Genomic DNA, 13,982 nt, shown 5'->3' on the forward strand with positions numbered 1-13,982 from the left:
CGAATGGGATGCTAATTCTCAAAATGACCGATCGGGTCGTTGCAGACATGGGCCAACCCCATCCATTCCTATCATATATTATATACAATATGTTTGATTAAAAGTTGTATATGCTGCTATTGTATAAAAAAAACATTACATTATTAATGCACTTCCTTTTCTACATTATGTAGTTTAATAATTTGTAATAGCTAGGCTTTTATTAACATCGCTGTAATAGCTTTTTTCTAAATTACCAACTTATCTTTGTCGTTGACACATACGTGCAATTAAATTTTAAGTTACATGATTTTCATAGTATTTTATATCATTAGTTATTGAATCTACAGCTTCAGAAGTACTTGCAAGATAAAAAATCTTATTACGAAAAACATTAAAGTCAAACCAGAAAATGTACAATAGAAGGCAAAAGAAAAGAGGGGGAAGAGAAACAACCAAAACGAAAAAGAGATTACGTAATACATAATGCAGATTTATAGGAGCACGCAGAGAACTTCAAGTTGCACAAGCAACAGTGTTAATCTCCACGCTGCCAATAGTGATCTCTTTGCCTCCAGAGTGTGGCACAAGAATCACTACAATTTCTTCCTCATCTTCAAGCCCACAGTCCTCTAAAATCTCAGTGATCGCCAAACTCATAGTAGCTGGAATTGTGGCTGCTGTGTTCTGATCACCAGCTTCATTATGCATATGAGGCAAGTTTGCAAAGCTACCAACATACTCTGCCCTGTCGAGAACCTTCGCCTTCACGTCTTCGTCTTCATTGATGAAAACATCAAATCTTATGTATTCATTTTCGTCGAATTTCATGTTGTTGAAGACGAGCAGCTCCTCTTCCCTTTCCTTATCTTCATTACTTCTTGAGATCTTAGGTCTCTGGATCGAAAATGACAAAGTTTTATTCAATCTAGATGGGAAGATTTTGGTGGCTGGTTTCACACTCTTGGCATTCTTCTTGACCTTTTTCTTAGGTGGAGTTGGCCTGAAATTCCTCCATGGGATAGGCACATCTTGGTACATGTATCCTAGTTTCTCGACGTTTAAGCAATCTTGGACCGTCACTTTGACAAGGTTGCGGTTTTCATCATAGAACAAGAAGGCACTATCTAGCCAATCCCTGGAAAAAGAATATCAATTCCAAACGTCAGAGGCGCGTTGATATAATATATATATATATATATATATATATATATATATATATATATATATATATATATATATATACACACACTCTCCCTGTGCTTCAATTTATGTGGTAATATTAATACTTATGGAGTTAAGAGGGTTTTTCTTTGACCACGTTTTTCTTAAATACTTTGCATTATTAACTGTAAGTATGACTTATTGTACTTTTTATGCAGTTTCTAGATATGCAAATTTATTTCCAAAAATTTGGAGAATTACATGTGAATTCACACAAAATATGTTAACTACTTTGACTGTCGTACTCTGAACCTTGCCATGTAGCATGTAATATTGACCCTCGCACTCCGAATCATGCCATGGAACGAGGAAAAGGAGGATCAAATAATGAAAATGTGATCTCTCTTTAATAGATAAATCTAAGCTTTTAAATAAGATATATAATTACACGCACTTAAATAATACCTGTCATTGAAGTCATGGCGTTTGCCTCCTAAAGTCTTCCATATTGTCCACATCCTGTCAATATTGGCATGATGGGCATAGAAGATAGGATCCCGAGCAGCTGAATAAAAAGTCCCCATGTTCTCCCTGAACTTATTATTTGGATTACCAACCCATCGATGCACCGCATTGTGTGGGATATTCTCAATAGTACCCATACCGCGGATAGGTTGTTCCCCTCCACGTATCGGGTTTCCAAAGAAAAGCTGAGGACAAGGGGCATTCGTGATCATTTGACGATACATCATAGTGAGATTATTGTTGATTTTTTGTTCATCAGTGGCATCGAGGTCGATTGTAGTGAACCCTAAGTCGATGACATTAGGAGGAAAATGGTTTTGGTTGCGATTTGAATCGTACAATGGTGAATTAACAACATTGTACAAAGATGGCATTTGCATGCCAACTTGAGTATCGTAGTTCCAAAATGGCAAAGCAAAAGTGTCATCACCTATTAATGACCCAAGAATTCTTTCAAAGAAGTACAAGTACCATCTATGGAAAGGGAAAAATAGCCACGAGAAGTGAACTTGCAACGGCACGCCTGGAAACCCTAGTTCTTTGTAACCAGTGTTGCAATAAGCGCAATGGATATTGGCTTGTTGCATGAAGTTCAATGGATCATCTTTGTCCAATGACTTCATTCTTTGAATAGCAGTAGAGTATTTGGTTATGTAGTCTTGATCCACACTATGTGCAGCTGGTCGAACCTTAAGCTTAGACACAGAAGGAAGTTGATAAGTAGGGATATTAGTAAGGTCTTTTTTAGGGAGTGGTGGACAACAATTGAAGGGTATAGGTGAACCATCAGCAAGACTTGCTGTACTACATGTTGAAAGGTCAGGGGCTGGTACTGGAAGCCCTAAGGCAAATGGCACGTTGGCTATACCGATAAAATTTGCTGCTCCATAAAACCCTCCTAATCCAAGAAGGACATTTCTTCTGTCAACTTTACCTGGAAAATTTCTTCCTTCATCATCATGATTGGCAGTGCTATTTTTTATTTTGCAATTCAACTTATAGTTATCGATACATTTTGCATGTACGAAAAGTTGGGATGGTTTGTGAGAAAATTTGGACGGGGTGGAGATGGTAATGCATGAAGTTGCGAGAAAAGTAGAAGCCATAGCTTTTTATTTCGAAAAGGATATTACGTACCGTTAATTCATGCAGATTGTCTTGTTCAATGTGCTTTATATAGTAGCATTGGGATTAAAGTACGGAGGAAGCAAATTAGCTGGGGCAATTACTGAAATATTTCTTAATGTTTAAATATTTCAAGATGATCATATGGTAATAGGCAAATTGCAGGCACGAAGAAGACTTTAGTGAGAGCACCAAAGCTGGTTCATTGCTTGTCAACTTACAGCTTTAGTTCATAAGAAATGAAGAATATTAAAGTAACAAACTAGTTGTAGGAATTCATTATATTACTACTAGATCTGGTCTGTAACTTAGTTTTTACTCCTAGGAATTTATGTGAGTTGGTACCATTTGTAGTTAAATTATCCTTTAATCTTTCAAAATTCTAAGGTTTCTATGTAGGGGGCTCATTCAGTTAATTAGATGAACTGTCATTCAGAGAAAGATGTCAAGTGTAGATGAAAGGATCGGAGTATGATGAAAAAATGGTTGATTACCAACGAAATTTACTAACCACCCAAATTCATTAGTAAAATCGATTAGACCCTCCTTTCTCCTATTATTCAAGTAAAAAAAATTATGGCAAAGGTACGTAGGTCTTGAGAGGCAGATCCAGGATTTGATTGCTATGGGTGCCACTATCTTTAATGCAAACTATTCATTAGTGCAAGAGGTTTAATTAGGGTGTACGTTCAGCCGGTTTGATCCGTTTTGAAATAATTTGGTTCGGTTCGGTTCAGTCCTTTTCGAATTAATTCAATTCAGTTTAAAAGATTTTTTATGCATAAATAAGTAAGTGATCACCGAACTGAATAAGTTGTGACTAATTGGATCTAATTCTCTTGATTCAAATTCTATTGAATAATGTGATTAAACATAAAATAGAAACAAAATTTTAAATTAGCAAATACACCCCTTTAATTCATACATAGCTAGATTAATATTATGCTTATTGATGCCATCACTCTAAAAAAATTCTAAAATCAGTAAAATGACATTAGATGAATAAAAAGAGAAAATTATTAAAATCACAATAAAATAAAACATGAAGATCTAGAAAAGAAAAAGGAAGCAAATCCATAATTTAAATAAAGGGAAAAGGGTCAAAACTACCTCTCTACTATGTGAAAAAGATCACTTATGCCCTCCGTTATGCTTTCGATCCACTATTACCCCTAACGTTACAAAATTGGTGCAAAAATACCCCTCCTCCGTTAGGGCATTCCACCATGGCTAATATCAGCCTATGTGGCTTGACATTTCGTGAGATGGACGCCAGATGACATGCCATCTCACTGTCCAACCCCATTTTACCCCTCCCTCCGCCTTATCTTCCACCACCAGTTCCCACTTCACCTAACAACCGCCTTCATCACCTCCTTAGTACAAGCATAATCAAAATAAAGAGAAGAAAAGATCCAAACTACGAATCTTTTAACATTTACAAGCAATTAAACCCCCGCCTAAATCTCCAACACCCAAACATCATCTAAGGCTAAGAAACATTAAAAAAAGAAAAAAAAACTCAACTTCCCGCAGCCCAAAACTATACAACCAAGTCCAATATATGCTATAGACTTATACCTCACAAATAACCACAACCTCATCTAAGTTCTTTGATTCAACTAATGCAACACCAGCAACATTCTTCAACTCAATGGCATCTGACAAGTTAATTTCAACTAAATTCCCACAGTTTAACACCAAATTGGACAACCCCACATGGGTAAAAAAACTTAAACCTTGATAGATTGATTGACCTCAATATTTTCTTGCATAAAGTAGTTGTAATTGTGAGTGAATCAAAGTGCCTATAATTCTAGGACAAAGACAAAGATCAAGATTGGTAACTCGAGGGTTATGGCCCAATCATAATATGCATGTAACATTGAACTTAAGCAAGCTATGGATGTACGTACTGTTTTACTCATAGAATTAGGTGACCAAATGTAAGAACCAAGTTTTAAAGAAAGATGTGATAATGGCGGTTGGGGGTGGGTGAAGGGGGAGGTAATTGGTGGAAGAAAAAGTGGAGGGAGTGGTAAAATAGGGTTGGGCGGTGAGGTGGCATACCATGTGTTGTCCACATCAGCATAATATCAATTCACATAGGCTGATATTAGCCATGGTGGAAGGCCCTAACGGAGGAGGGGTATTTTTGTGCCAATTTTGTAATGTTAGGGGTAATAGTGGACCGAAAGTATAACGGAGGACATAAGTGATCCTTTTCACATAGTAGAGGGGTAGTTTTGACTCTTGATAATTAAATAAATAATGAAAATAAGATTGTACAAAGAGAGAGGATAACAAAGATGAAGAAAGAAAATTTATAATTTAAAAATAATAAAAATGAGATTGTACGAAGAGAGAGAAGAACAAAGATGAAGAAAACAAAAAAAAGACAAAGATGCATTATTTTATGTTTAGTAAAAATGCCCTAGAATGTCTCAGAGCCGTGTCTAGTAGAGTTCTTCTTATCAGTGTTGTGTCGACCACATCTATAATTAGGAGGCTACCTGGGCATTTAGAATTTCACCCTTCTTTGGTATTCTAGATTGTGTGATAGAGCTGATTGTAAGTCTGTTCCTCCTTTCTAACTCGTACGTTGTTCTAATTATCAGTATATGGCGCCTAAGAAGGCAAGGAGTGGCCAAAGGGCCAATGCCACCCCAGGTATGGCAATTAATGAGATACCCGATGTTATGTATGGGTACTTGAGGGGTGAAGACATTCCCCCAACCACAACACCTCCTGATTCTACTACTCCTGCTGAAAATGAACCAATTTCCACTCCTGCTAAAAATGCAATGATTCCTCCTCCAGCAGATATTTTGGTTCCACCTCCAGACTCAACTTCCAGTTGTATTTCTTATGGGGACCTTAGGGGCGGCATACAGATGTTGACTCGGATAGTGGCTCTCAGGCCCAAAGATTGTATGCAATATCTACCTCCTCTAGCCAACAAAGAGATTCAGCTAGTTCTAGGGTGAATCGCTTTCTTCAGTTGGATCCTCTGGTATTCACGGGTACTAAGACCGAAGAGGAAACCCAGAACTTTATTGATGAGATGCACAAGACTCTCCGCGTTATGTGTGCCATAGAAATATAAGCAATGGAGTGGGCCTCATATCGCCTTAAGGAGGTGGCGTATTCATGGTTTGAGCTATGGGAGGAGTCCCATGAAGAAGGTAACCCTCCAACAAAATGGAGGGAGTTTGCGGATGCTTTCATTGATCATTTCCAACTAGCCGAGACCAGGGATGCCCGGATGCCGAGTTTGAGAACTTGAAGCAAGGTAGTATGAGTGTGTGGGATTACCATATGAGATTTGCGCGTCTGTCCAAGTATTTTGTTTATATGTTGCCCATTATAGAGGCTAGGGTGTGGTAGTTTGTGCAAGGCCTTAGCCCTTTGGTTATCAATGAGTCTGCTACATTCACCTTGAATTCTGACATGGACTATAGGAAGATGGTGGCATTTTCTAAAGCCACCAAGGCCCGGAAATTGAAGAATAGGATGGAGCGAGAGGGTAGCAAGAAGGCCCGGTCCGTGGGCAACTTTGGTGGTTCTCCTAGTGGGGGTAGTGGTGGAAGGGCAGTATTCAGGGGAGGGTCATATGGACTGATACAGTTATTTACTCAGTCTTCAGTCGGTGCACCGCCATTAGGGCTGGCTCAGCAGCAGTGGAGTCGCTTCAGGCCTAGTCGGGGTGGTAGGGGATCTTATTAGCAGGGTCAGTCAGGCGGGAGATTCCAGCCGTAATAGAGGCCCACATGCCCTAGGTGTGGCAAGATGCACTCAAGAGTCTGCTATATAGACCATCCTATATGCTGCAGGTGTGGTCCTAGGAGTTATATTTAGAGGAATTGCCCTTCATCCCGTTAGAGCGCTGGTAGGGGTGTGGTGAAGCCAGCCAGTTCAGTAGCTACCACATCTACACCACCTCCTCCGACTTGAGGTACTCCGGTACCTGCAGGGCATAGTGTAGCTAGTGTTGGTGCGCAGAGTTCAGGAGGACCCAGCGGGTTCTATTCTACGAGGGGTCTCTAGAGTTTAGAAGCTTTTCCAAATGTTGTCATAGTTATATTAACTATCTAATCTCATGATGTGTGTGTTCTTATAGATCCTGATTCCACCTTATCATATGTCACTCCTTATGTTGCTATAAATTCGGGATAAAATTGGAACAGCTTCATGATTCGCTATTTGTATCTACTCCAGTTGGTGAGTCTATTGTGGATGCGCAAGTTTATAGGGATTGTATTGTCACAGTACCTGGTCGAGACACCACGGCCGATCATATTGAGTTAGTAATGGTGGATTTTGATATGATAATAGGGATGGACTGGCTTCACTCATACTTTGCCAAGCTTGATTGCCAGACTAGAACTGTAATATTTGAAATTCCGGCCGAGCCAGTCATTGAGTGAAGGGGGGATGGTATTGTGCTGAAGGGTTTCTTACCTTCAGACCACGAAGATGATCAATAAGGGATATATCTACCATCTGGTCCGAGTCACGGACACTAGGGCTGAGGCATCGACACTTGAGTCTGTGTCCGTTGTGAATGAATTTTCAGAGGTCTTTCCTGATGAGATTCCTGGATCCCACCAGACAGGGAGATTGATTTTGGGATCGATGTGATGCCAGGCACGCAGCCTATATCTATTCCACTATACAGAATGGCTCTGGCAGAATTGAAGGAACTGAATGAGCAATTGAAAGATTTGTTAGAAAAGGGTTTCATCCGACCGAGTGTGTCGCCTTGGGGTGCATCGATTCTCTTTGTAAGGAAGAAAGGTGGGTCATTAAGGATGCGTATTGACTATCGGCAGCTCAACAAGGTCAAAATGAAGAATAAGTACCCACTGCCAAAGATAGATGAATTATTTGATCAGTTGCATGGTGCTAAGTACTTTTCCAAGATTAACATTGTTGAAACCCAATTTTTCCCTATATATTTTTAATATACAAAATACTTTCAAAATAGCATGTGCATGCATATATAAGTATGTCCAAATGTTTTACTATTTTTTCCTTAATTTTTAAAGATTTTTTTAATCAATTTATTGCCCTATTTTATCCATAAAACCCCAATAATTATTCCCAAAATTATCAATTCCCAAAATTATCATTTTTGGTGATTCATTTATTGGATTTTCATATTTATACTAAAATGTGGCTAATATAATTTTTGCATATTTTTACAAGGTCATTTAGTATTTTAAAGTTAAATTGTATGTAATTACAATATTAGCCTTTTTTAGGATTAATTACGTTTATATTCATAAAAATTAGGTCTGGTATTTTTAAATAGTTAATTATGTGCTATTAATCATTTTGGCACCTTTAATTTATTTCCACAAATATTTTACTATTTTTTATAAATCAAACAGGGAAAAGTGACTATTTCAATGTTAGCCCCATTTTATTTCGATTTTAGTCCGATTTTGCACCCCAATTGAACTCAATTGAAACTATTTGAACCCCCCGACCCAATTCCAATTTAATCCGACCCAAATCCATCTTCATAACCCGCCCACTCGCCCGTTTTAATCCAGGTCGTGGATCATTCAGATCAATGGCCAACAACCATCCTTTCCTTTTTTAATCTCAAACTACCCCCTAACCCTAACCATTTCACACACCCCGCAGCCTCTGAATCCCCTTCTCTCTCAATCCTCTCTCAAACCCTCTCCAACCCTAGCCGCCGACATCAACTACAACCCTAAGAAAAAACTCCCAAATCCATGGCTTCCAAGGTCATTGGAGGCCTTTATCCAACTCCCGTTGCTTCTACGTGTTCGATTATTATGGTTTCACGGCTAGATCTTGAAAGAGCTTGGTCCAGACCTTGGTCGATTTCAGTTTACGGCTGTTCTGCGGTTGTCTCTGACCTTTCTTCGGCCAGCCATGGCTATTCGAGTCTGACTCTTGACTCTCCTGCTTAGATCGATGGTTTTCAAAGCCTTTCTTACCACTTGGGGTTCCTCTGAAACCCTAACCTACAAGGTTCTCTTGATTTCTCTTAGATTTGTTTCAGATCTATGTCTGCTCTGAACCTTTAAGCATTTTTCTCGAAGTTTCTTTTAAAACTCCGCTTTCAAAACTCCTTATCCTTCTGATTAAGGTTCTGTTAAGTTATTTTGAAACCTTTCTTTGATTTTTGATATGTTTTGCTGTGTTTCCTCGTATTATCCTTCTGCCTGAGTTTGCGTGTTAAAACCCCTAATTTCTTTTAAATGTTTATTGTATGAATATTTGTTTGCCTGAGTTTTTGCCGATCTGTCTGTTTATCCTCTTTTTAAAACCCTTCTATTGTGGAAAATCTTATGGTTTTGGGTATGAGACTGTTTGTTTAAGTGCAGAAGTTCTTTTCGAAATCTCTTGTTCCTTTTGTGCGATTCTTCTGATTCTGGGTTTCTGTCTTCTCTTTAACTCGCCTATGTCGAAAGCCCTTATTTTTCTTGGTTTCTTCGTTTGATTTTGTGACTGGCCTGTTCTTGTTTGAGTTTCTATGACTATCTCGCTTCGAATGTGTTTCTACTGAGTTCCTTATGCCTTACTTACATTAGCTCTATGTGCTTGTGTTCGTCTTGACTGGTCAAGACTTGCCTCTTTGGTTGCTATGTTTGGTTACTCATATCTCACTTCATTTATATGCTAAAACATGACTCATGACTCTCTCTTTGATTGACTCTGAGCTCCCTATTTCTTGGCTTGATTTGAAAACTTCTCTTTAGACTTTCGATTCTCCAATTTTAACTTGGTTTATTTGGTTATTCATGGAAACCCATGGTACTCTCCTTAAATCAGTAATTTCGAATCCTTGATTCCCTAATTTACCATGTGCTGATTTTCGATTGTCTCCATATTCTGCAACTTTATTGTGTTTTCTTACCTTATTCGGTTAACCAAGTATTTTACTGATTCTTCATTAGTTGTTTCCTTAATTGAACCCCTATGTACTTACCCCTAATTGTCTATTCTGTACATGATGCTCTACTTGATTTCTTTCCTTTAACATCTTCTGCCCATTACCGTTGGTTGATTGCCCCTTAATCAAAGGAGTACTTGCATTGATTTGATTCTGATTAGCACTTGGTTCCATAATTACTATACAATTGTAGTTCTTGCCTTATTTTACATGGTTTCAAACTACTATATATACATACTCTCTCATTAACACAAAGACACACGAACACTTTTAATTCTGAACTCACACTTACACTCAAAACACTCTCTCTTGCTTTACTACTTGTACTGTGGCCTGTTTAGCTGGCTGAAAGCCAAAGCTATATTTCAAAGTCCTGCTACCTTTCTTTACTACATTTTGCTTCTTTGAACTGGTATGTTCTAATTAAGTTTTCAGCATCAACAACAACATGGTTACTTAATGTTCTTGCATTCTTGTCTGCCTACTGCTTGTATCTATTTCAGTACCTTTATTTAGCATGCTGTAATTTCTTTTCTCCTATTCTGAATCAATGTATTATGAATCCTAAATCCCTACCCCAATGTGTTTGATACTTATGGTTTGTTTGGGGCATGACAACATCAAATATTGCTGAACATGACTCAGACTTGGTCCTCCTAGGATCATAACCTCCATGTCACCCTTATATGTTGTGTGTTCCGGTTGATTTACAAGCATGACAGCACCCCTATTGCTGTGCATTCCCAGAATTGACTCATGCCTAAGTATATAGTCCCTTGCAATGAATTCCCAATCCCCTGCCCCTTTTGGTGTGAAATTATCAACTCTTTAAAGTATTAATGGTTGTCTCCCATCACCCTTTCCCTTTTCTTTGTTCCCTCAGCTTTTAAAACTCAGTTTCTGCACTTCCACTCTCTCTTAGACTTAAGTCCTGCCCCCCTCATGTGAGCCTTGCCTTGGGACCCATGAGCTCCCTCTGAACTTGGACACATGAGGGCTGGCATTTCCACACTGCACTTGTCCCTATTCTGGTGATGTAATTTGGGTGTGAGCACTGCCCGGGGTCCTATTGAGGCTCTAGGGAACTCTGACACACTCAAGTTTGAGAAAGGCTTTGAAGCAATGGCATCTTAAGGCAGTTATTCCATAGCTCAGGGAGGAACCAAGAATCGGGCCTCCTCTAGTTGTATTTTTATGTATTTTGATGTAATTTAATATTCCTGGTTTGTAATAATTTGTAATAAACGTTTTGGGCTGGCTAGTGAAAAGGGTTGGGTATTTATGCATGTCAAGGGTAGAAACCATGCCTATAGGACTATTTTGAATTTCTGCATATTCAAACTACATTTAGAAACCATGCCTATAGGGTATTTTAATGCTGCAAACTGCATTTAGAAACCATGTCTATAGGACTTCTTGTTCAACTTCATATCTAGATAACCTGCCTATAGGGATCATCTAAAATTCTGCACATTTGTCACCGTTTAGATATTTTAGGGACTAATTGATTATAACCCAGTAGCATGCTGAAATCAGTAACATATAGAAATCATGCCTATAGGGGTCGATAAGTATAATCCTATTCGTTTCTACTCACATGCAATGTCAGGATCTAAAATAAGTAACGCATAGAAATCATGCCTATAGGGACTCTTAAATAAATCTGATTCGCTTCATTCACAGTCAATGTTAGGTATCATGCTCCTAGGGATTAAAATCGGTAATAGTAGATACTATCACCTGCAGAATCTGTAACCAGTCTAATTTAATTTTGTCCATTCTGAACCTCTTTTCAATAATCTAATTCCCTTGCTTAATAAGGTTTAGCAAGCCTGCCTACGGGATTTCAAACAATTCGTTTTGAGTTCTACTGTCTCATCACCTTCTGAACTAAGTAGATATCATGCCTATAGGACCCCGTCTAAATACTTAGGCAAACCTTAGGCAATATAAATAAAACTGAATTCACCTCTGTTATTTGTTACAATCAGCAGGTAGCCCGATTCTGTTTCCTAACTGAGTCATGTAATAAGCCAGGCCTGCTGCAATACAACAATCTCCTCTTCCCTCAAGTATATCTTTTAGAATCAGACCTTACTCATTTGTTTAAGTCGTGATATTGCATTGTTTTGTTTGGAGGAGGTATACTTGAGCCTTATGTGTTTATGTGTTTCCCCTTTAATGTGAAGTCTTTATATGTTTTGTATGTCGCCTTAGAAGTTTTACCTTTGAAACATCAAATAAGCCTAATATCCCTCCCTTTTAGGATTAGTAGTCCTAAGCGCCTCCGGGACTGATAGGAATGGGACGGGTAATAGCATGCAATAAGTAATCGAGACCAATCCGCGCTTTAATACCTTAACGAGGTGGGAAGGGTAGATATGGATATGATAACCGATGCGTTAATACCACGTGTAGCCCCTCTCTTGAGGAGTGATTACCGGGTATTGCATTGATGTGATCCATATTAAATACAAACCTACTACCCCCTTCCTTCACTTCCCTTTTCCTTTAAAAGCATTGCAATTCCTGTTTAAAATCCGCTCTTTTAATTGCTCTTTCAAACTTTGTTTACTTCCAAACCATTGTGTATTGAAATCCCCTCTTATTTGAGCCTTATCTGCTTATATGTTAATTGCACCTCAAATTCACAATAACTGTCTGGCCGGGAACCACACTAGTAGATCCTGAAGGGTGCCTAACACCTTCCCCTTGGGATAATTTCAAGCCCTTACCCAATCTCTGGTTATTCAAACAAACTTAGAATTGAATCTCTATTGGTGTCCTAATGCACCTTAATCATTAGGTGGCGACTCTTCAAATGCAAACCCAGTTCCCAAAAGGAACGAGTTGTCCCTCCAAAAGTCAAAAACCCGATTTTGCAAGAAAAAAGGGGGGCGCGATAGTATGGCGACTCTGCTGGGGATATTTAGGCTTTTACCATTTCAGACTATCATTGTGAATTTATGCTTCTATATGTGCAATTACTTGTTTAATTCCTTTAAGCATTCAATCTTTTTTCTTCAATTGCAAAACTGACTTGTCTTTTTTGTTTCTTCCCTTTATTGCTGCTTTAAATTATGAAACTGCTGTATTTACTGCTTTCTTAACATGCAAATACGTGACAACATGCTTTAATTATTGCATAATCATGCTCAACATCATATTCCACTCATGCCGAACCGATACCATAGCAATGCTTATAATGAGTGGTTGCGCTCTTCCAATATTATCACCCCCTAAATCCGGAAAAGGCATATTTGCAGTAAAACCAGTCGATCAACGGTGTAGTCGACGGTTCCGTGACTTTCCCCCTTAAGTTGTCCGTTCAAGGGTACCAGTCTAAAACCCCATAGAAACCTTACTCTGTTTAACTGTGCATGCATCATGGTCAAACCTAGCCGGGTCAGTTATGTTGTCCGCATAATGACTCTTTAAGATGGCCTTGTCCAAAGTCCACTGGGTTTCCCTAAAACTCAAACAGACATCGTCACGTTCTGTGTATTTATTTGGAGAACTAAATGCTTTTATGCCAATTGTTGATATTAAATAGTCGAGTCCGGTGGGGGTAAGGGCCTAACCTTATTTTTCTTGCAGAAATATGAGGCATGAAGTCCCCAAGTTCGGCATGGTCACCAACATCCACCCAAAACTGCTAAGCTGGTGGAAAGATCTTCACTCTAGTGATCAGACTCTTCTCCGGAAATATTTGGGAAACCTACCTTCTCTCCTGGAAATCCAACCCAACAACAAGAGCATAGAAGCTGCCACTTTGTTCAGGGATTGTGAGAGGTCCGTATTCCGCTTCGAGGATATTGAAATGACACCCTTACTAGAAGAAATAGGAGGATTGGCCGGTATACCATGGGAAACTCTGGGTTTGTTAATGCCTGAGAACCGCAAGGGCAGGGGTTTCCTCAAAATGATGGGTTTGAAGAAGAATCCAGAACTGACATGTTTGAAAGAATCCTACATCCCTTTTGATTATTTGTACGAGAGGTACGGTCACAGCAAATCCTACCGTACCTATCCTAACGAGTTTGCCGTCACATCATTAGGGCATATTCACCAAAGGGTCTTTGTATTCATGCTTTGTTTCCTAGGATTGATCGTGTTTCAAATGAAGAAAGCAAGAATCCACACCATACTAGCCATGATAACTAAGACCTTGATGGAAGGAATTGGCGAGCAACCATTCTACATTGTGCCCGTGATCATTGCAGAAATATACCGGGCCCTAGAGAAGTGTCAACAG

At 38.9% G+C, this 13,982-nt stretch overlaps 1 protein-coding gene across 1 annotated transcript; it reads right to left on the reverse strand.

Moving 5' to 3' along the window:
• Window positions 1-338: 338 nt before the first annotated feature.
• Window positions 339-2,810, reverse strand: LOC109207272 (polyphenol oxidase E, chloroplastic-like). Its single transcript, XM_019370164.1, has 2 exons — window positions 1,609-2,810; window positions 339-1,117 (listed from the first exon to the last, which is right to left on the reverse strand). The coding sequence occupies exons 1-2, from the start codon at window positions 2,772-2,774 to the stop codon at window positions 496-498; spliced, it is 1,788 nt and encodes a 595-aa protein (XP_019225709.1). The 5' UTR covers window positions 2,775-2,810; the 3' UTR covers window positions 339-495.
• Window positions 2,811-13,982: the final 11,172 nt, after the last annotated feature.

Source organism: Nicotiana attenuata, unplaced genomic scaffold (assembly GCF_001879085.1).
Source record: "Nicotiana attenuata strain UT unplaced genomic scaffold, NIATTr2, whole genome shotgun sequence".
Taxonomy (NCBI): Eukaryota; Viridiplantae; Streptophyta; class Magnoliopsida; order Solanales; family Solanaceae; genus Nicotiana; species Nicotiana attenuata.